The sequence below is a fragment of the Entelurus aequoreus genome, linkage group LG04, assembly GCF_033978785.1.
Source record: "Entelurus aequoreus isolate RoL-2023_Sb linkage group LG04, RoL_Eaeq_v1.1, whole genome shotgun sequence".
NCBI lineage: Eukaryota > Metazoa > Chordata > Actinopteri > Syngnathiformes > Syngnathidae > Entelurus > Entelurus aequoreus.
This window is the reverse complement of record NC_084734.1, coordinates 1,990,570-2,012,990: the sequence shown is the minus strand read 5'-3', so window position 1 is coordinate 2,012,990 and position 22,421 is coordinate 1,990,570. Positions and strand designations below refer to the sequence as shown.

Sequence of the window (22,421 nt, the reverse complement as noted above, 5' to 3'; positions counted from 1 at the left end):
ATAATAGACTGTATTTATATTATTCACATGTAATACAGTGTATTTATATTATTCACATGTAATACAGTGTATTTATATTATTCACATTTAATACAGTCTATTATACAGCATTATTCACATGTGAATAATATAAATACAGTCTATTATACAGCATTATTCACATGTGAATAATATACATACAGTCTAGTATACAGCATTATTCACGTGTGAATAATATAAATACATTATATTATACAGCATTATTCACATGTGAATAATATAAATACAGTCTATTATATAGCATTATTCACATGTGAATAATATAAATACAGTCTATTATACAGCATTATTCACATGAGAATAATATAGATACAGTCTATTATACAGCATTATTCACATGTGGATTATATAAATACAGTCTATTATACAGCATTATTCACATGAGAATAATATAGATACAGTCTATTATACAGCATTATTCACATGTGAATAATATAAATACAGTCTATTATACAGCATTATTCACATGAGAATAATATAGATACAGTCTATTATACAGCATTATTCACATGTGAATAATATAAATACAGTCTATTATACAGCATTATTCACTTGTGAATAATATAAATACAGTCTATTATACAGCATTATTCACATGTGAATAATATAAATACAGTCTATTATACAGCATTATTCACATGAGAATAATATAGATACAGTCTATTATACAGCATTATTCACATGTGAATAATATAAATACAGTCTATTATACAGCATTATTCACTTGTGAATAATATAAATACAGTCTATTATACAGCATTATTCACATGTGAATAATATAAATTCTGTTTATTATACAGCATTATTCACATGTGAATGAATTTATTCAAACAAGTGAAGACCAAGTCTTTAAAATATTTTCTTGGATTTTCAAATTCTATTTGAGTTTTGTCTCTCTTAGAATTAAAAATGTCGGGCAAAGCGAGACCAGCTTGCTAGTAAATAAATACAATTTAAAAAAATAGAGGCAGCTCACTGGTAAGTGCTGCTATTTGAGCTATTTTTAGAACAGGCCGGCGGGCTACTCATCTGGTCCTTACGGGCAACCTGGTGCCCGCGGGCACCGCGTTGGTGACCCCTGCTCTGGAGCGACTTATACTCCCAAAAATACGGTAGACAGTTTCTCTGCCGAGCTCTAGACAGCGCAGACACTCAATACAGACTGTAATTAAAGGTTTGCAAAAAAATATTTTGAACCCAAATAGGTGAAATTAGATCATCTCCCACGGCACAGTAGTAAGGTAAAAGAGGGCCTATTTAGACGTGTGTTGAGACTGGAGAAGGTGAGATGGAAAGCGGTCCTAGCAGCTAAATCAGGAGGAGGAGGAGGACAGGGCGAGTAGATATCAAAGCCAGACACAGAAGCACTTATCTTTGGAGTTTATAAGGGGATGTGTAAGGGGAGAGATGGGAAATGAAGCACTCAAAGCAATTTAGGCGAGCGAGAGAAACGGAGCAGGCAGGTATATCAAAGCGCTGCTCCAAGTCGGGAGAAATGTGAGTTAGGTACAGGCCGTGATTGTACGGAGCTGGGGAAAATATATCGAGCACAAGATAGAAAATGAACAAGCCAATGCCGTGAAGGAATGCGAGGCGATGAAGAAATAAATATATATATATATAACGTCAGAGGAAAATGTATTACTGGTTTTTCTTTGTGTTTGGACTTCAGAAAAGAGAAGCCACTTCCGTTTCATTCGGGAGATGAAAGTGGATCATTCTAAGCTGTTTTGTATTTTTGAACTTTTATCTCTGCTGCAGGTGGTGGCACTAAAGGACTTACTGGAGAAATTCTAAGACAGAAACACACGCTGGGGGGGGCAAGTCGGTCAACTGGAAAGTTGCGAGTTAGACACAACACAATAAGTCAGTGGACAGTTGACTTGCTGCACACTACAGGAACTTAAAGGCCTACTGAAATGAATTGTTTTTATTTAAACGGGGATAGCAGATCTATTCTATGTGTCATACTTTATCATTTCGCGATATTGCCATATTTTTGCTGAAAGGATTTAGTATAGAACAACGACGATAAAGATTGCAACTTTTGGTATCTGATAAAAAAAAAAGACTTGCCCCTACCGGAAGTAGCGTGACGTAGTCAGTTGAACATATACGCAAAGTTCCCTATTGTTTACAATGATGGCCGCATGAAGTGAGAGAGATTCGGACCGAGAAAGCCACAATTTCCCCATTAATTTGACACAACACAACCAGGCTTATATTTAATATGCCACAAATTAATCCTGCATAAAAACACCTGCGTGTTTGTTATGCTAGCTCCTAGCTCCTCTGCTAGCTCCTAGCTCCATAGAACACGCCAATACAATTCAAACACCTGATCAACACACACAATCACTCAGCCCAAAAGACCGTTCACCTAACCCAAGGTTCATAAAGCTTATATATTTTTAAAAAGTTACGTACATACGCAAAAAAAAGTTGCGCACATACGGTCAAGCGATCAAATGTTTAGAAGCCAAAGCTGCATACTCACAGTAGCACGTCTGCGTCTTTGTCATCCAAATCAAAGTAATCCTGGTAAGAGTCTGTGTTGTCCCAGTTCTCTACAGGCGTCTGTGTATCGAAGTCAAAAGTCCTCCTGGTTAGAGTCTCTGTTATCCGAGTTCTTCCATCTTGACTGCATCTTTCGGGAATGTAAACAAAGAAGCGCCGGCTGTGTACTGTTGTTGCTGACTACGTTCGAAAAATACGTCCATTTCGCACCGACAACTTTCTTCTTTGCTTGCTCAGCTTCCTTCTCCATAATGCAATGAACATGATTGCAACAGATTCACGAACACAGATGTCCAGAATACTGTGGAATTATGAAATGAAAACAGAGCTTTTTCGTATTGGCTTCAATGTGGAAGGCATACCCGTGTTCGCCGGTCTACGTCACGCGCATACGTCATCCTCAGAGGCGTTTCGAACCGGAAGTTTAGCGGCAAATTTAAAATGTCACTTTATAAGTTAACCCGGCCGTATTGGCATGTGTTATAATGTTAAGATTTCATCATTGATATATAAACTATCAGACTGCGTGGTCGGTAGTAGTGGCTTTCAGTAGGCCTTTAAAGGGGAACTTAACTTTTTTTTTGTCGCCAATCGTTCACAATCATGAGACACAAGAAGACAAGAATATTTCAGTTGTTGCTGTCCGTCTTTGCGGGGACATTGTTGATTGTCATGTCATGCACAGATGTACTTTGTGGACGCCGTCTTTGCTCCACAGTAAGTGTGCTGGATGGTCCGAATCTTAAACGGCGACAAAAGTGAATTTAGTACAAAAGTTTTATTTACCCGTAATCAAACGGTACAAGGTCGGATTGGATTGTCACGCAAACAGACAACGTCCTCCGGAGACGTTGGGTGAATCGAGAATCATGCGAATCACACAGGGCCGGCCCGTGGCATAGGCCGTATAGGCAAATGCTAAGGGCGCCGTCCACCAGGGGGCGCCACGCCAGTGCCACAAATGTTGGAGAAAAAAAAAGAAAAGTTGGTACTATTATTTCTAAATACAAAAAATAATCCCACGTTAATTAAAATGCAAAGTAAAGCCTATTTAATAGAAATATTGCGCCCCCTCCCTTCCCCGTATCATGACTCTTTTTGGACGTCACCACATCAAAAAATCAACACAAGATGTCAAAACGGCCAAAACTGTCAGGTGCCCAGGGAAGAAAAAATAGAAAAGAAGAGGAGGAGAAACGAGAAAAAGACAGAGGTAGCAGGTAGGTGACGTTAGCCTACATGAAATTATTTGTCTGTTACAGAATATAAATAAATAAATGGGTTATACTTGTATAGCGCTTTTCTACCTTCAAGGTACTCAAAGCGCTTTGACACTATTTCCACATTTACCCATTCACACACTGATGGCGGGAGCTGCCATGCAAGGCGCTAACCAGCAGCCATCAGAGGCAAAGGGTGAAGTGTCTTGCCCAAGGACACAACGGACGTGACTAGGAAGGTAGAAGGTGGGAATTGAACCCCAGTAACCAGCAACACTCCGATTGCTGGCACAGCCACTCTACCAACTTCGCCACGCCGTCCCTATGATATGATAGTAACCTGGCTTTTTAGCATTAAGCTAATGTTACATGATTCGGCAATTGCTAATCAATAAATAGCGGGTTCTGTTTTAACGTCGGGTTAATATTGTGGAGGGGGCTAAATTGTTATGGAAAATAATAATGTGACGTTAGGTAATTACAGTACTCCCACCTTACATTCCTCAGGGACATTTGTATTAGATCTTTTAAGCAGGTGTTTTTTGTTGACATTGTTGTTGCCTTCTGGTGAGCTAATGTTTGCCCTGCAGGTAATAGTCACTTTTCCACCCCTTTATATATTAGGTATAGTTGTAAGCCTAGTTGTTAAAGTGCACATCATTAATGTTAATTAAGCAATATCACATGAGAGGGAATGCTGTTTTTTAATTTGAGCACTGCTGTGATTCGGTTAAAGATAATCATAACATAACATTCTCATATAATATGTTGATTTGCTTTCTTTAAGTAAAAAAAAAAAGGTCAAAGACAAAGCTATTCGGTTTCTTGTGAGTATATACACTTCACTGCCGATGTGGGGGGGGCGCCACCTAAAATGTATTCTGCAACCTCCTTGAATCCTTTAGCCATAATAAACAATCAAAACGTTTTGTAGAATGGTCAGGCCGACCACTCGTTCAACTCTAACCCACATATGCTCCTTCAGTGGTTCAGAATAGAAAAAAGAGAAACGAGCGGACATTCTTAATGCGTTTCGTCCTCGCTCTCTTTTCGGACTGTGACAGACACAAAATATGGTACAATAGGTCAGAAATTCCACCACAAAAGTCTTTGCTGTCGTCCAGCATTCTGTTTTTGTTTACTTTGTAGCCAGTTAGGTTTTAGTTTCATTCTTAAGTTAAAAGTTTAAGTATCAATGATCGTCACACACACACACACTAGGTGTGGCGAAATTATTCTCTGCATTTTGACCCGTCACCCTTGATCACCCCCTGGGAGGTGAGGGGAGCAGTGAGCAGCGGCGGTGGCTTTTTTTTTTTTTGGTGGTTTAACCCACAATTCCAACCCTTGATGCTGAGTACCAAGCAGGGAGGTAATGGGTCCCATTTTTATAGTCTTTGGTATGACTCGGCCGGGGTTTGAACTCACAACCTACCCATCTCAGGGCGGACACTCTAACCCAGGGGTCACCAACCTTTTTGAAACCAAGAGCTACTTCTTGGGTAGTGATTAATGCGAAGGGCTACCAGTTTGATACACACTTAAATAAATTGCCAGAAATAGCCAATTTGCTCAATTTACCTTTAACTCTATGTTATTATTAATAATTAATGATATTTACACTTAATTGAACGGTTTAAAAGAGGAGAAAACACGAAAAAAATGACAATTCAATTTTGAAACATAGTTTATCTTCAATTTCGACTCTTTAAAATTCAAAATTCAACTGAAAAAAAGAAGAGAAAAACTAGCTAATTCGAATCTTTTTGAAAAAAATTTAAAAATAATTTATGGAACATCATTATTTAGTAGATTTTCCTGATTAAGATTAATTTTAGAATTTGGATGACATGTTTTAAATAGGTTAAAATCCAATCTGCACTTTGTTAGAATATATAACAAATTGGACCAAGCTATATTTCTAACAAAGACAAATCGTTATTTCTTCTAGATTTTCCAGTACAAAAATTTTAAAAGAAATTCAAAAGACTTTGAAATAAGATTTAAATGTGATTCTACAGATTTTCTAGATTTGCCAGAATATTTTTTTTTTATTTTAATCATGATAAGTTTGAAGAAATATTTCACAAATATTCTTCGTCGAAAAAACAGAAGCTAAAATTAAGAATTAAATTAAAATGTATTTAATATTCTTTACAATAATAATAAAAAAAAATACTTGAACATTCATTTAAATTGTCAGGAAAGAAGAGGAAGGAATTTAAAAGGTAAAAAGGTATATGTGTTTAAAAATCCTAAAATCATTTTTAAGGTTGTATTTTTTTCTCTAAAATTGTCTTTCTGAAAGTTATAAGAAGCAAAGTAAAAAAAAATATGAATTTATTTAAACAAGTGAAGACCAAGTCTTTAAAATATTTTCTTGGATTTTCAAATTCTATTTGAGTTTTGTCTCTCTTAGAATTAAAAATGTCGGGCAAAGCGAGACCAGCTTGCTAGTAAATAAATACAATTTAAAAAATAGAGGCAGCTCACTGGTAAGTGCTGCTATTTGAGCTATTTTTAGAACAGGCCAGCGGGCTACTCATCTGGTCCTTACGGGCTACCTGGTGCCCGCGAGCACCGCGTTGGTGACCCCTGTCTTAGGGTATCTATTGAATGATTTCTATGCTACTTGAGTGCCTCGTCACCAAGTCATACCCTCTGATACAATGTTGGCGTATTAGCATTGTTACATGTTGAATGATTAGCATGAAAAGTTTCAGTGTGGAGGTGTTGAAAATATTGTTTTTTTCCCAGTTGATACTCTCCTTTCTGACGCATGCATTGTGTTTTTCTGCATTTGTGTGTGTGTGTGTGTGTGTGTGTGTGTGTGTGTGTGTGTGTGTGTGTGTGTGTGTGTGTGTGTGTGTGTGTGTGTGTGTGTGTGTGTGTGTGTGTGTGTGTGTGTGTGTGTGTGTGTGTAGTGTGCACTGATGCAGAGCTCCACAGTCTGGCTGCCAGACTCAAGGACTGGTTTGGAGTTCTTCACCTCGACGCCAACAGAGACCTCAAATCCTCTGACAGCTCGGACTCAGCTATTGGACGTGAGTACATTAGCCTTCCCTACTGTAGTGTGTGTGTGTGTGTGTGTGTGTGTGTGTGTGTGTGTGTGTGTGTGTGTGTGTGTGTGTGTGTGTGTGTGTGTGTGTGTGTGTGTGTGTGTGTGTGTGTGTGTGTGTGTGTTTGTTCTTGTATTTCTACCCTTCTTGAGACACCAACAAGGAAAAGTAGCTTCCATATGAGGAGGTGTGAACAAGTGATGACATAAATCATGGTCCCAATAACATTGCATCTAATAGAGAATGTCTCATTTGCACCCCCTGCTGGTGACATCTATCAAAATGAGGGTGGTCCCAAAAAGGAGGGATTTTTCAAATTGACTGTGAGTCGGTTTTAAAAGTGCTCCCCCTCTGGCCAACATATGAAATAACAAGTGTGTGTAAGACATTGAAATGCGCCCCCTTTGACCAAAATATTAAAAATATATATATATATATAGAGAGAGAGACATATTGTAACAACTTGAAGTCAATAATGAATGTGTCGACTTTTTTCTGATAAAATCGGGAACAATTTCTCATATTTTTTCTGTTTCTGTAATATTGCAATGTTTTCTCGTGAAATTATTACTTTTTGTATGCAAAATTATTACTTTTTACTGCAAAATGGTGACAGTTGTCATATAAAATTCTGACTTTTATCACAATATTGCCAATTTTATTTGTCGTTCTTTCAAAATAGCGACGTTTTTTTTTTAGTAAAATTATGATTTTTGTCATAATTTTGCCGGTAAAATTCTGATTATTTTTATAATACTGCCGACATTTTCAAGATTTCTTATAAAAGTGTGACTTTTGTCGAGCAGAATTACGACTCCTTTCATAAAATTGCCAAAATTGTAAGCTTTTCTTGTAAAATTGCGACTGTTGTTGAGTGAAATTGTAACTTTTATCATAATATTGCACAAATGTTCAGTTTTTCTTGTAAAATGTTGACTTGCGTTGAGTAAAATGACAAACATTTTTATAATACTGATGAAATTCTAAGTTTTTCTTGTGAAATTGTGACCTTTTTCTTGTGAAACTCCAACTCATTTTTCACAAGCTTTTTTATATTGGCATAGTATGTATATATTATTAATGTTGTAAATACACATTTTTATAATACTGACGAAATTCTAAGTTTTCTTGTGAAATTGTGACCTTTTTCTTGTGAAATTCCAACTCATTTTTCACAAGCTTTTTTATATTAGCATAGTATGTATATATTATTAATGTTGTAAATACACATTTTTATAATACTGACGAAATTCTAAGTTTTCTTCTGAAATTCCAACTCATTTTTCACAAGCTTTCTTATATTGGCATAGTATGTATATATTATTAATGTTGTAAATACACATTTTTATAATACTGACGAAATTCTAAGTTTTTCTTGTGAAATTGTGACCTTTTTCTTGTGAAATTCCAACTCATTTTTCACAAGCTTTTTTATATTGGCATAGTATGTATATATTATTAATGTTGTAAATACACATTTTTATAATACTGACAAAATTCTAAGTTTTTCTTGTGAAATTGTGACCTTTTTCTTGTGAAATTCCAACTCATTTTTCACAAGCTTTTTTTTATTGGCATAGTATGTATATATTATTAATGTTGTAAATACACATTTTTATAATACTGACGAAATTCAAAGTTTTTCTTGTGAAATTTTGACCTTTTTCTTGTGAAATTCCAACTCATTTTTCACAAGCTTTTTTATATTGGCATAGTATGTATTTATTATTAATGTTGTAAATACGAATCTTTGTATATCTAGAAAGGGTGGTCCTAAAGAGGGAGGCATTTTTTGGAGGTCTCAAGAAGGTAACAAATACAAGTGTGTGTGTGTGTGTGTGTGTGTGTGTGTGTGTGTGTGTGTGTGTGTGTGTGTGTGTGTGTGTGTGTGTGTGTGTGTGTGTGTGTGTGTGTGTGTGTGTGTGTGTGTGTGTGTGTTCTTGTATATCTACCCTTCTTGAGACATGAAGAAGGAAAAGTATCTTCCATATGAGGAGGTGTGAACAAGTGATGACATAAATCATGGTCCCAATAACATTGCATCTAATAGAGAATGTCTCATTTGCACCCCCTGCTGGTGACTACTATCAACATGAGGGTGGTCCCAAAAAGGAGGGACCAATGACAAAAGTCATTGACTGTGAGTCGGTTTTAAAAGTGCTCCCCCTCTGGTCAACATATGAAATAACAAGTGTGTGTAAGACATTGAAATGCGCCCCCTTTGGCCCAAATAATTAAAAACATATATATATGTATGTATATATGTATATGTATATAGAGACATATTGTAATAACTTGAAGTCAAGAAGGAATGTGTTGACTTTTTTCTGATAAAATCTGGAACAATTTCTCATATTCTTTCTGTTTCTGTAATATTGCAATATTTTCTCGTGAAATTTTTACTTTTTTTATGCAAAATTATTACTTTTTACTGCAGAATGGGGACAGTTGTCATATAAAATTCTGACTTTTTTTACAATATTGACAATTTTATTTGTCGTTCTTGCAAAATAGCGACGTTTTTTTTTTTAATAAAACGATGACTTTTGTCGTAATTTTGCCGGTAAAATTCGGATTATTTTATAATACTGCCGACATTTTCAAGATTTCTTATAAAAGTGTGACTTTTGTCGAGTAGAATTACGACTCCTTTCATAAAATTGCCAAAATTGTAAGCTTTTCTTGTAAAATTGCGACTGTTATTGAGTAAAATTTTAACTTTTATCATAATATTGCACAAATGTTGACTTGCGTTGAGTAAAATGACAAACATTTTTATAATACTGACGAAATTCTAAGTTTTCTTGTGAAATTGTGACTTTTTTCTTGTGAAATTCCAACTCATTTTTCACAAGCTTTTTTATATTGGCATAGTATGTATATATTATTAATGTTGTAAATACACATTTTTATAATACTGACGAAATTCAAATTTTTTCTTGTGAAATTGTGACCTTTTTCTTGTGAAATTCCAACTCATTTTTCACAAGCTTTTTTATATTGGCATAGTATGTATGTATTAGTAATGTTGTAAATACACATTTTTATAATACTGATGAAATTCTAAGTTTTTCTTGTGAAATTGTGACCTTTTTCTTGTGAAATTCCAACTCATTTTTCACAAGCTTTTTTTTATTGGCATAGTATGTATATATTATTAATGTTGTAAATACACATTTTTATAATACTGACGAAATTCAAAGTTTTTCTTGTGAAATTTTGACCTTTTTCTTGTGAAATTCCAACTCATTTTTCACAAGCTTTTTTATATTGGCATAGTATGTATTTATTATTAATGTTGTAAATACGAATCTTTGTATATCTAGAAAGGGTGGTCCTAAAGAGGGAGGCATTTTTTGGAGGTCTCAAGAAGGTAACAAATACAAGTGTGTGTGTGTGTGTGTGTGTGTGTGTGTGTGTGTGTGTGTGTGTGTGTGTGTGTGTGTGTGTGTGTGTGTGTGTGTGTGTGTGTGTGTGTGTGTGTGTGTGTTCTTGTATATCTACCCTTCTTGAGACATGAAGAAGGAAAAGTATCTTCCATATGAGGAGGTGTGAACAAGTGATGACATAAATCATGGTCCCAATAACATTGCATCTAATAGAGAATGTCTCATTTGCACCCCCTGCTGGTGACTACTATCAACATGAGGGTGGTCCCAAAAAGGAGGGACCAATGACAAAAGTCATTGACTGTGAGTCGGTTTTAAAAGTGCTCCCCCTCTGGTCAACATATGAAATAACAAGTGTGTGTAAGACATTGAAATGCGCCCCCTTTGGCCCAAATAATTAAAAACATATATATATGTATGTATATATGTATATGTATATAGAGACATATTGTAATAACTTGAAGTCAAGAAGGAATGTGTTGACTTTTTTCTGATAAAATCTGGAACAATTTCTCATATTCTTTCTGTTTCTGTAATATTGCAATATTTTCTCGTGAAATTTTTACTTTTTTTATGCAAAATTATTACTTTTTACTGCAGAATGGGGACAGTTGTCATATAAAATTCTGACTTTTTTTACAATATTGACAATTTTATTTGTCGTTCTTGCAAAATAGCGACGTTTTTTTTTTAATAAAACGATGACTTTTGTCGTAATTTTGCCGGTAAAATTCGGATTATTTTATAATACTGCCGACATTTTCAAGATTTCTTATAAAAGTGTGACTTTTGTCGAGTAGAATTACGACTCCTTTCATAAAATTGCCAAAATTGTAAGCTTTTCTTGTAAAATTGCGACTGTTATTGAGTAAAATTTTAACTTTTATCATAATATTGCACAAATGTTGACTTGCGTTGAGTAAAATGACAAACATTTTTATAATACTGACGAAATTCTAAGTTTTCTTGTGAAATTGTGACTTTTTTCTTGTGAAATTCCAACTCATTTTTCACAAGCTTTTTTATATTGGCATAGTATGTATATATTATTAATGTTGTAAATACACATTTTTATAATACTGACGAAATTCAAATTTTTTCTTGTGAAATTGTGACCTTTTTCTTGTGAAATTCCAACTCATTTTTCACAAGCTTTTTTATATTGGCATAGTATGTATGTATTAGTAATGTTGTAAATACACATTTTTATAATACTGATGAAATTCTAAGTTTTTCTTGTGAAATTGTGACCTTTTTCTTGTGAAATTCCAACTCATTTTTCACAAGCTTTTTTTATATTGGCATAGTATGTATATATTATTAATATCGTAAATACACATTTTTATAATACTGACGAAATTCTAAGTTTTTCTTGTGAAATTGTGACCTTTTTCTTGTGAAACTCCAACTCATTTTTCACAAGCTTTTTTATATTGGCATAGTATGTATATATTATTAATGTTGTAAATACACATTTTTATAATACTGACGAAATTCTAAGTTTTTCTTGTGAAATTTTGACCTTTTTCTTGTGAAATTCCAACTCATTTTTTACAAGCTTTTTTATATTGGCATAGTATGTATATATTATTAGTGTTGTAAATACACATTTTTATAATACTGACGAAATTCTAAGTTTTCTTGTGAAATTCCAACTCATTTTTCACAAGCTTTTTTATATTGGCATAATATGTATATATTATTAATGTTGTAAATACACATTTTTATAATATTGACGAAATTGTAAGTTTTTATTGTGAAATTGTGACTTTTTTCTTGTGAAATTCCAACTCATTTTTCACAAGCTTTTTTATATTGGCATAGTATGTATATATTATTAATGTTGTAAATACACATTTTTATAATACTGACGAAATTCTAAGTTTTCTTGTGAAATTCCAACTCATTTTTCACAAGCTTTTTTATATTGGCATAGTATGTATATATTATTAATGTTGTAAATACACATTTTAATAATACTGACGAAATTCTAAGTTTTTCTTGTGAAATTGTGACTTTTTTCTTGTGAAATTCCAACTCATTTTTCACAAGCTTTTTTATATTGGCATAGTATGTATATATTATTAATGTTGTAAATACACATTTTTATAATACTGACGAAATTCTAAGTTTTCTTGTGAAATTGTGATTTTTTCTTGTGAAATTCCAACTCATTTTTCACAAGCTTTTTTATATTGGCATAGTATGTATATATTATTAATGTTGTAAATACACATTTTTATAATACTGACAAAATTCTAAGTTTTTCTTGTGAAATTGTGACCTTTTTCTTGTGAAATTCCAACTCATTTTTCACAAGCTTTTTTATATTGGCATAGTATGTATATATTATTAATGTTGTAAATACGAATCTTTATATATCTAGAAAGGGTGGTCCTAAAGAGGGAGGCATTTTTCGGAGGTCTCAAGAAGGTAACAAATACAAGTGTGTGTGTGTGTGTGTGTGTGTGTGTGTGTGTGTGTGTGTGTGTGTGTGTGTGTGTGTGTGTGTGTGTGTGTGTGTGTGTGTGTGTGTGTGTGTGTCCCGGCCCATTTCTCTACAACAGCTTTTTGATCCTCATGAGAGATGCTAGTGATGTTGACAGCGACCCCGCTCTGTTCTTTGCAGCGTCAACACACACACACACACACACACACACACACACACACACTAGCGTGTCAAATATAAACCATTCACGCAGTGCTCATACACACTCTCCAATGTTCACCCGTCTGTGATCTGACTTTGCCAGACTTTGACACGAGCATCCTGCCCATCTGCAAAGACTCTCTGGGCTGGATGTTCAACAAACTGGACATGAACTTTGACCTCCTGCTGGACGAGTCGGAGCTGAGCGCCATCTACATGGACAAGTACGAGCTGTGCATGAAGCCCCTCTTCAACTCCTGCGACTCCTTCAAGGACGGCAAGCTGTCGAACAACGAGTGGTGCTACTGCTTCCAGAAGCCTGAGGGTAACATTTTGGAATTCATTTTGTCATTGAACTCATCACAGAGCCGTGGAACACTCTAATAACAATTATAAGATACAACTGAAGTAGCAAAACGCTCACTCTGCATTTGGGTTCCGACCCTCGTGACGCACTCCCGGGAGCGTTATTGTACACGCAGCCAAAATACTTGACAAATACCTTTTTCCGGGTATGAAGCGATGCACAAGGAGCAAAGCAATTTCCCCACTTTTGCAAATATAATGTCGTGTCGTACACTGTTGTTAATATTAATAAACAGTAGTGGCGTCAAACAAGATTTTTAAAAGGATTCGCTATTCTTACATGTAAAAATTCCAAATCAATTTAAAAAAAATCAAAAATCCATTTTGAAAAATATATATTGTATTATATTATATTTCTTACTAGTGGCTTGTAAAAAGAGCATTACCAGGAAATGGATATTACAGGAGAGAGCCCAACTTTGAAGCTATGGATGGAAATCACAACGAGCTTTTATAGAATGGAGAAGATAACGGCTTTCAGTGTTTCCCATAAACTGCCAAGATACCTGTGGCGGTGGGGGCGTGGCTATGGGCGTGGTCACCATGACATCCTCGAGTAATTTGCATAATTTACTACAATGATTTGATTTTCTCTAAAAAGGCTAAAAAAATATTTACTTACTAATTAATAATAACAGTTTTGTTTTAAACGTCCATCCATCCATCCATTTTACAATATAATTACAACTCTTTATGTACATATTTATATACAGATTTGAACAATAAGTTATTCACTGAAATATATTTATTAATTGTGGTTCTTACAAAAAATATATCTTATAAAATATAAAAGCTAAAATGTCTCAAAGCTCTGCCCCTTTAATTAGTGCATACTAAATAATTTAACTTGAGCCTACTACTACAACCATATTATTTACCAGCAACATAAAGTGAAACAGAGGCAGAGGTGTCCTGCCACAGTCAGTAACAAATAAACAGAAAACAGTAGTGGTGGTAGATAGACACAGAGCTTCATCAAACATCTGATCCACTGAACAAAGAGCTCCAAAAATCTTGAACTTTAGACTGCCATCAGTTTTACTCCCTACACTTAACCATGTGTTTCCTACTGCCTGCAGACTTTGCACCCTTTGTTATATACACATGTTGTGTTTCTAATATAAATACATTTAATAAAGTCAAATACAAATAAGGCAACAAGAGAAGTATCCTACACTTCTCTTTTGTAAAGTAAATCTGAACAGCCGATATGGGCATCTACATCAACTATATGATTTGCCTGAGAAGCTGGAAAGGATATATATATATATATATATATATATATATATATATATATATATATATATATATATATATATATATATATATATATATATATATATATATATATATATATATAATTTTTTTTTTTTTTTTTTTTGTAATTATTTTTTTTTATTTGTGGCGGACGTAATTCTTTCGTGGCGTGCCGCCACAAATAAATGAATGTGTGGGAAACCCTGAAGTACGCGATCGGCCAATGCTGAATATTGCCTTTCTATGCTGATCATAAAAGCCGATCCCCTCCGGCTTACAGTCTACTTATTTTTGGTCCCCCGGCTGGCAGGCGGCTAGCAGCTTACTTTGTGTCTCCATACTGCTACCTCTTAATCATCACCTCCTTTGTGGCAAATAAACTGCATTTTTTTTACTATCTAAAGCAGGGAGGGGCAATTAATTTTCACCGGGGGCCGCATGAGCAACCCGAGCACTGCTGGAGGGCCACACGACAATATTTCAATTACATTTTGCTCAATATTATTTTTGATATACCGTAAGATAAATAATAATGATGATAATAATAATAATAATAATTAATAATAATAATAATAATTTAATTTAACCTAACTTAACTTTATACAAAAGCAGATTGCTTTTGATGGTTTTATTTTTAACACTGTTTTACACAACACTTCCTGATGTATAATACAATGCAAAAATGTCCATTTCTGCACAGGGTTAATTTCTGTCACTTTATCCTGCATTATCCAAAAATTTTCATCTGTTGTTAAAAATTGTTTTTAATCATATTTATTTTATATTGTTTTTTATATTGGTTTTATATGTAATTGTTTTTTCTTTTTATTCGGTCATTGGTGGAGCTAAGGATAATATTTGAATATTGTTTTTAATATTGTTGTGCAGCACTTTGGAAACATTTTGTTGTTTAAATGTGCTATATAAATCAAGTGGATTGGATTGGATTGTCACACCTGCCAGCCTGTCCCATTTCAGTCCTAACATGTCCAAACACGCATTTACCTACACTACCGTTCAAAAGTTTGGGGTCACATTGAAATGTCCTTATTTTTGAATGAAGATAACTTTAAACTAGTCTTAACTTTAAAGAAATACACTCTATACATTGCTAATGTGGTAAATGACTATTCTAGCTGCAAATGTCTGCTTTTTGGTGCAATATCTACATAGGTGTATAGAGGCCCATTTCCAGCAACTATCACTCCAGTGTTCTAATGGTACAATGTGTTTGCTCATTGGCTCAGAAGGCTAATTGATGATTAGAAAACCCTTGTGCAATCATGTTCACACATCTGAAAACACTTTAGCTCGTTACAGAAGCTACAAAACTGACCTTCCTTTGAGCAGATTGAGTTTCTGGAGCATCACATTTGTGGGGTCAATTAAACGCTCCAAATGGCCAGAAAAAGAGAACTTTCATCTGAAACTCGACAGTCTATTCTTGTTCGTAGAAATGAAGGCTATTACACAAAATTGTTTGGGTGACCCCAAACTTTTGAACGGTAGTCATTACCTGTGGTTGTCTCTTTAATTGACGGCATGGCTGCCAGCTACTCCGTGATTTGAAAGTCTGCAGTTATCCCACATAAGAAGATGAGCAGCTGGGCGGTGTCACGTAACTCGCAGATCTCATCCAATTAAAGCCAGCGAAAAACAGTCAAAGTCTCCGGGCATTATCAGCCCAACAGAGTCCAATAAGCACTCCTTAATAAACTCTCCGTCAGAAAACGCCTTACTTTTTCTGGCGCTTTTGTGAGAAATGACGAAACTTGTCCTGACGGCTGCATCTCTGGGGGTGTGAAATATGGCAAAAAGTCCTTGTTGGGTTTGCAGTTTTACCATCAACGCATCAGCCTCCCTTGCGCGCGCTTCATCAGACACATTCCGGTATTTTCCCTCGTGCTTCGGTGTAGTGGCGATTAAAATAAAATTCTTTAAACACAGCAAGCTGTGTACCACAAATTCAGCACACGGCTTTACCTTTAATTTATGTAAAGAAATACTTGGCAGTCCATGTCTTGTTGAAAACACGCCATTCCTCATCCACTTTTCTCTTTTTAGCGTCTCATCACTTGTCTCTATGCACCTTCACTCACAGGTTCCCCCCCCCCCTCCGGACATACACTCATAAATAACACATTTCAAAATAAAAGCAGCACAGTTGTATTGCGCGCACGACATAGATGTTTTTTTAACTTTATTTTGTCATTTGTGATTGCGCCGTTCAATTCACTCACTATACATGGCTATGAATAAAGAAAGAACTCTTAAACATATATGCATTCTCCACAGTTGCCTTCATTACAAGACTTATATAAGGCTTTTCATTTTTCGTGGATTAGTTTGTTTTTTTTTGGTCCAATATGGCTCTTTCAACATTTTGGGTTAGATAAATAAAAGAATGTATAGTTAATGCATGTGCTTGGTATCGGTTAGATCTCAGTGTTTCCCATAAACTGCCAAGATACCTGTGGCGGTGGAGGCGTGGCTATGGGCGTGGTCAACATGACATCATCGAGTAATTTGCATAATTTACTACAATGATATGATTTTCTCTAAAAAGGCTCAAAAAATGTATACTTACTAATTAATAATAACAGTTTTGTTTTAAACCTCCATCCATTCATCCATTTTACAATATATTTACAACACTTTATGTACATATTTATATACAGATTTGAACAATAAGTTATTCACTGAAATATATTTATTAATTGTGGTTCTTACAAAAAATATATCTTATAAAAATATAAAAGCTAAAATGTCTCTTAAAGCTCTGCCCCTTTAATTAGTGCATACTAAATCATTTAACTTTAGCCTACTACTACAACCATATTATTTACCAGCAACATAAAGTGAAACAGAGGCAGAGGCGTCCTGCCACAGTCAGTAACAAATAAACAGAAAACAGTAGTGGTCAAATACAAATAAGGCAACAAGAGAAGTATCCTACACTTCTCTTTTGTAAAGTAAATGTGAACAGCCTATATGGGCATCTACATCAACTATGTGATTTGCCTGAGAAGCTAGACAGGACAAAAAAAAAAAAATTATAAATTTAAAAAAAAAAAAAAAAAATTGTATTTTATTTTTTGTTTTTATTTGTGGCAGACGTAATTCTTTCGTGGCGGGCCGCCACAAATAAATGAATGTGTGGGAAACACTGGATCTCACCCATGGATGATCAATATCACAATCGGCAGCATAAAACCACTATTTCACATGAATACCATAGACTAGTAAATCAAAAACTGCATCGACATGTAGTGCAAAACATGAATATTAAATGACAAAATACATGAATATTGCCTAATTTATGCTCAAGTGAAAGATTCCTTCAAGAGGAATGCACAATGTAAACAATGAGGTGTTCATGTGTTCGTTATTTAGTGTTGTCGGTACGCATTGCAGCGAGGGCACGCACACGTCAGAACACTGGGTAAAAAGTTACTAAAAGTAAAAGTAATGTAATGTAAAGTGTAATTCAGGCGGACTGTGTGACCTTTCTGACTTTAATGCAACCATGTTGGATGTGCTCTGCCTGTAGGATTGCCTTGCCAAGCGGAGAAGAGCAGGATCCAGAATCCAAGTCGGAGGAAGAGCATCATAGGTCAGTTTGATTGACAGCTGTGAGCCCTTCCTGCATGAAGCATGATTACACATTGCCAATCCAAGATATCTGTGTGAAATAACCGAGAAGATGTGAGTAGCTTTTGACTGCGAATGGTACAAAAGTTAAGTTCCTTGATGTGATTAAAGATAACATCTTGAATTGAAGTAGAATATTTCATATTTACCTTTTACTTGACATGCCATCACGCCATTTATAGCTGGGATGTCAAACTGGTTTTCATTGAGGGCCACATGGCATCAGAGGGCCGCTTGTAACACTGAATAATGTATGAATTTGCCTCTGGATTTCATTATTAACTAGATGAGGCAATTCCTGGAGGAAGCTCCAATGCTGAAGTTGAACTGAAATCCTGGATTTTTTTTAGAACTGTCACACAATTCCCAAACAGGGAAAAGCAGGAATTTTTTTGAAAATTTTTGAAAAAAACTTGAATGGTCTGAATGAGTTGAAATGGTTGGTGTTGGAATTGTTCAAATCGGTCGAGAAATGTTGAAGTAGTAACATGTTGAATTAAAAAATTGAATTACGGAATTTCGGGAAAACCGGGAATTTTTTCCAGTTCAAAAAACAACTTTGTTTTTTTTGTCCTGATTAAGAGGAATGTTTGACAGTGGAATGGTTGAAATGCGTTGAAAAATGTGGAAGGTGTAGTGGCCAGCAAAAAAGGGTGGAAATAGGGCTTTGGAAAAGCAGGAATTCTGGAAAATCTGGAATTTTTTTTAACTTGGGGAAAAAGGTAGTTTACATTTCCAGGATGGTGGAATGTGTTGAAGGTGGAATGGTTTGAATCGGTTGAAAAATGTGGAAATGGTGGAAGTTTGAAAAATGGCCAGTTCATTTTGAATGGGAAAAATGTCCCGGAAAACCTGGAATTTTTGGAATTTGTCATGGGAAAGCCCGCGATTCCCGAATAGGCTGAACAGTTTGAAGTTAGGACGGTTTGAATCAGATGAACAATGTGGGAGTTGTGGAACTTTGAAGAATGTCCCATTTTTTTTTGTGGGGGGGGGGGGGGGGGGGGAATTTCCCAAAAATTTCGGGAAAAGCAGGAATTTTTTTGAAAATTTTTGAAAAAAACTTGAATGGTCTGAATGAGTTGAAATGGTTGGTGTTGGAATTGTTCAAATCGGTCGAGAAATGTTGAAGTAGTAACATGTTGAATTAAAAAATTGAATTACGGAATTTCGGGAAAACCGGGAATTTTTTCCAGTTCAAAAAACAACTTTGTTTTTTTTGTCCTGATTAAGAGGAATGTTTGACAGTGGAATGGTTGAAATGCGTTGAAAAATGTGGAAGGTGTAGTGGCCAGCAAAAAAGGGTGGAAATAGGGCTTTGGAAAAGCAGGAATTCTGGAAAATCTGGAATTTTTTTTAACTTGGGGAAAAAGGTAGTTTACATTTCCAGGATGGTGGAATGTGTTGAAGGTGGAATGGTTTGAATTGGTTGAAAAATATGGAATTGGTGGAAGTTTGAAAAATGGCCAGTTCATTTTGAATGGGAAAAATGTCCCGGAAAACCTGGAATTTTTGGAATTTGTCATGGGAAAGCCCGCGATTCCCGAATAGGCTGAACAGTTTGAAGTTAGGACGGTTTGAATCAGATGAAAAATGTGGGAGTTGTGGAACTTTAAACAATGTCCCATTTTTGGGGGAGAGGGGGAATTTCCCCAAAATTTCGGGAAAAGCAGAATTTCTTTTGAAAATGGTAAAAAAAAATTGAATGGTCTGAATGAGTTGAAACGGTTGGTGTTGGAATTTTTCAAATCAGTCGAGAAACGTTGAAGTAGTAACATGTTGAATTGAGAAATGGTATTACGGAATTCCTGGAATTTCGGGAAAACCGGGAATTTTTCCAGTTCAAAAAACTTTTTTTTTTGTCCTGATTAAGAGGAATGTGTGGACGTTAGAACGGTTGAAATGCGTTGAAAAATGTGGAAGGAGTAGTGGCCAGAAAAAAAGGGTGGAAATAGGGCTCTGGAAAACCAGGAATTCTGGAAAATCCTGGAATTTTTTTTAACTTGGGGAAAAGGTAGTTTAAATTTCGAGGATGGTGGAATGTGTTGAAGGTGGAATGGTTTGAATCGGTTGAAAAATGTGGAAATGGAGGAAGTTTGAAAAATGGCCAATTCATTTTGATTGGGAAAAATGTCCCGGAAAACCTGGAATTCTGGGAATTTTTGTAATTTGTCAGGGGAAAGCCTGCGATTCCCAAATAGGCTGAACAGTTTGAATCAGATGAAAAATGTGGGAGTTGTGAAACTTTGAAGAATGTCCCATTTTTTTTAGGGGGGGGGGTTTCCCATAAATTTCGGGAAAAGCAGGAATTTTTTTGAAAATGGTAAAAAAAACTTGAATGGTCTGAATGAGTTGAAATGGATGGTGTTGGAATTTTTCAAATCGGTCGAGAAATGTTGAAGTAGTAACATGTTGAATTGAGAAATGGTATTACGTAACTCCTGGAATTTTCAGGAAAACCGGGAATTTTTCCAGTTCAAAAATCAACTTAGTTTTTTTTCCTGATTAAGAGGAATGTTTGACAGTGGAATGGTTGAAAAGCGTTTAAAAAATGTGGAAGGAGTAGTGGCCAGAAAAAAGGGTGGAAATAGGGCTTTGGAAAACCAGGAATTCTGGAAAATCCTGGAATTTTTTTAACTTGGGGAAAAAGTAGTTTAAATTTCCACGATGGTGGAATGTGTTGAAGGTGGAATGGTTTGAATCGGTTGAAAAATGTGGAAATGGTGGAAGTTTGAAAAATGGCCAGTTCATTTTGAATGGGAAAAATGTCCCGGAAAACCTGGAGTTTTTGGAATTTGTCATGGGAAAGCCCGCGATTCCTGAATAGGCTGAACAGTTTGAAGTTAGGACGGTTTGAATCAGATGAAAAATGTGGGAGTTGTGGAACTTTAAAGAATGTCCCATTTTTGGGGGAGAGGGGGAATTTCCCCAAAATTTCGGGAAAAGCAGAATTTCTTTTGAAAATGGTAAAAAAATGTAATGGTCTGAATGAGTTGAAACGGTTGGTGTTGGAATTTTTCAAATCAGTCAAGAAATGTTGAAGTAGTAACATGTTGAATTGAGAAATGGTATTACGGAATTCCTGGAATTTCGGGAAAACCGGGAATTTTTCCAGTTCAAAAAACTTTTTTTTTTGTCCTGATTAAGAGGAATGTGTGGACGGTAGAACGGTTGAAATGCGTTGAAAAATGTGGAAGGAGTAGTGGCCAGAAAAAAAGGGTGGAAATAGGGCTTTGGAAAACCAGGAATTCTGGAAAATCATGGAATTTTTTTTAACTTGGGGAAAAAGGAAGTTGAAATTTCGAGGATGGTGGAATGTGTTGAAGGTGGAATGGTTTGAATCGGTTGAAAAATGTGGAAATGGAGGAAGTTTAAAAAATGGCCAATTCATTTTGATTGGGAAAAATGTCCCGGAAAACCTGGAATTCTGGGAATTTTTGTAATTTGTCAGGGGAAAGCCTGCGATTCCCAAATTGGCTGAACAGTTTGAAGTCGGAACAGTTTGAATCAGATGAACAATGTGGGAGTTGTGGAACTTTGAAGAATGTCCCATTTTTTGGGTGGATTTCCCAAAAATTTCGGGAAAAGCAGGAATTTTTTTGAACATTTTTTGAAAAAAACTTGAATGGTCTGAATGACTTGAAATGGTTGGTGTTGTAATTGTTCAAATCGGTCGAGATATGTTGAAGTAGTAACATGTTGAATTAAGAAATTGTATTGCGGAATTCCTGGAATTTCAGGAAAACCGGGAATTTTTACAGTCCTGATTAAGAGGAATGTTTGACAGTGGAATGGTTGAAACGCATTGAAAAATGTGGAAGGAGTAGTGGCCGGCAAAAAAGGGTGGAAATAGGGCTTTGGAAAACCAGGAATTCTGGAAAATCCTGGAAATTTTTTTAACTTGGGGAAAAAGGTAGTTTAAATTTTGAGGATGGTGGAATGTGTTGAAGGTGGAATGGTTTGAATCGGTTGAAAAATGTGGAAATGGAGGAAGTTTGAAAAATGGCCAATTCATTTTGATTGGGAAAAATGTCCCGGAAAACCTGGAATTCTGGAAATTTTTGGAATTTGTCAAGGGAAAGCCCGCGATTCCCGAATAGGCTGAACAGTTTGAAGTTGGAACAGTTTGAATCAGATTAACAATATGGGGGTTGTGGAACTTTGAAGAATGTCCCATTTTTTGGGGGGATTTCCCAAAAATTTCGGGAAAAGCAGGAATTTTTTGGAAAACTTTTGAAAAAAACTTGAATGGTCTGAATGAGTTGAAATGGTT

At 35.3% G+C, this 22,421-nt stretch overlaps 1 protein-coding gene across 2 annotated transcripts in view; it reads left to right on the top strand.

The window, feature by feature from the left end:
- spock1 (SPARC (osteonectin), cwcv and kazal like domains proteoglycan 1) overlaps window positions 1–22,421 on the top strand; it is a 339,599-nt gene that overhangs the window by 290,799 nt on the left and 26,379 nt on the right. For both annotated transcript variants that reach the window (XM_062044006.1, XM_062044005.1), the window contains exons 7-9: window positions 6,701–6,820; window positions 12,978–13,199; window positions 18,048–18,110. In XM_062044006.1, the coding sequence (XP_061899990.1) occupies window positions 6,701–6,820; window positions 12,978–13,199; window positions 18,048–18,110 (405 nt within the window). The remainder of the gene's footprint in view (window positions 1–6,700; window positions 6,821–12,977; window positions 13,200–18,047; window positions 18,111–22,421) is intronic.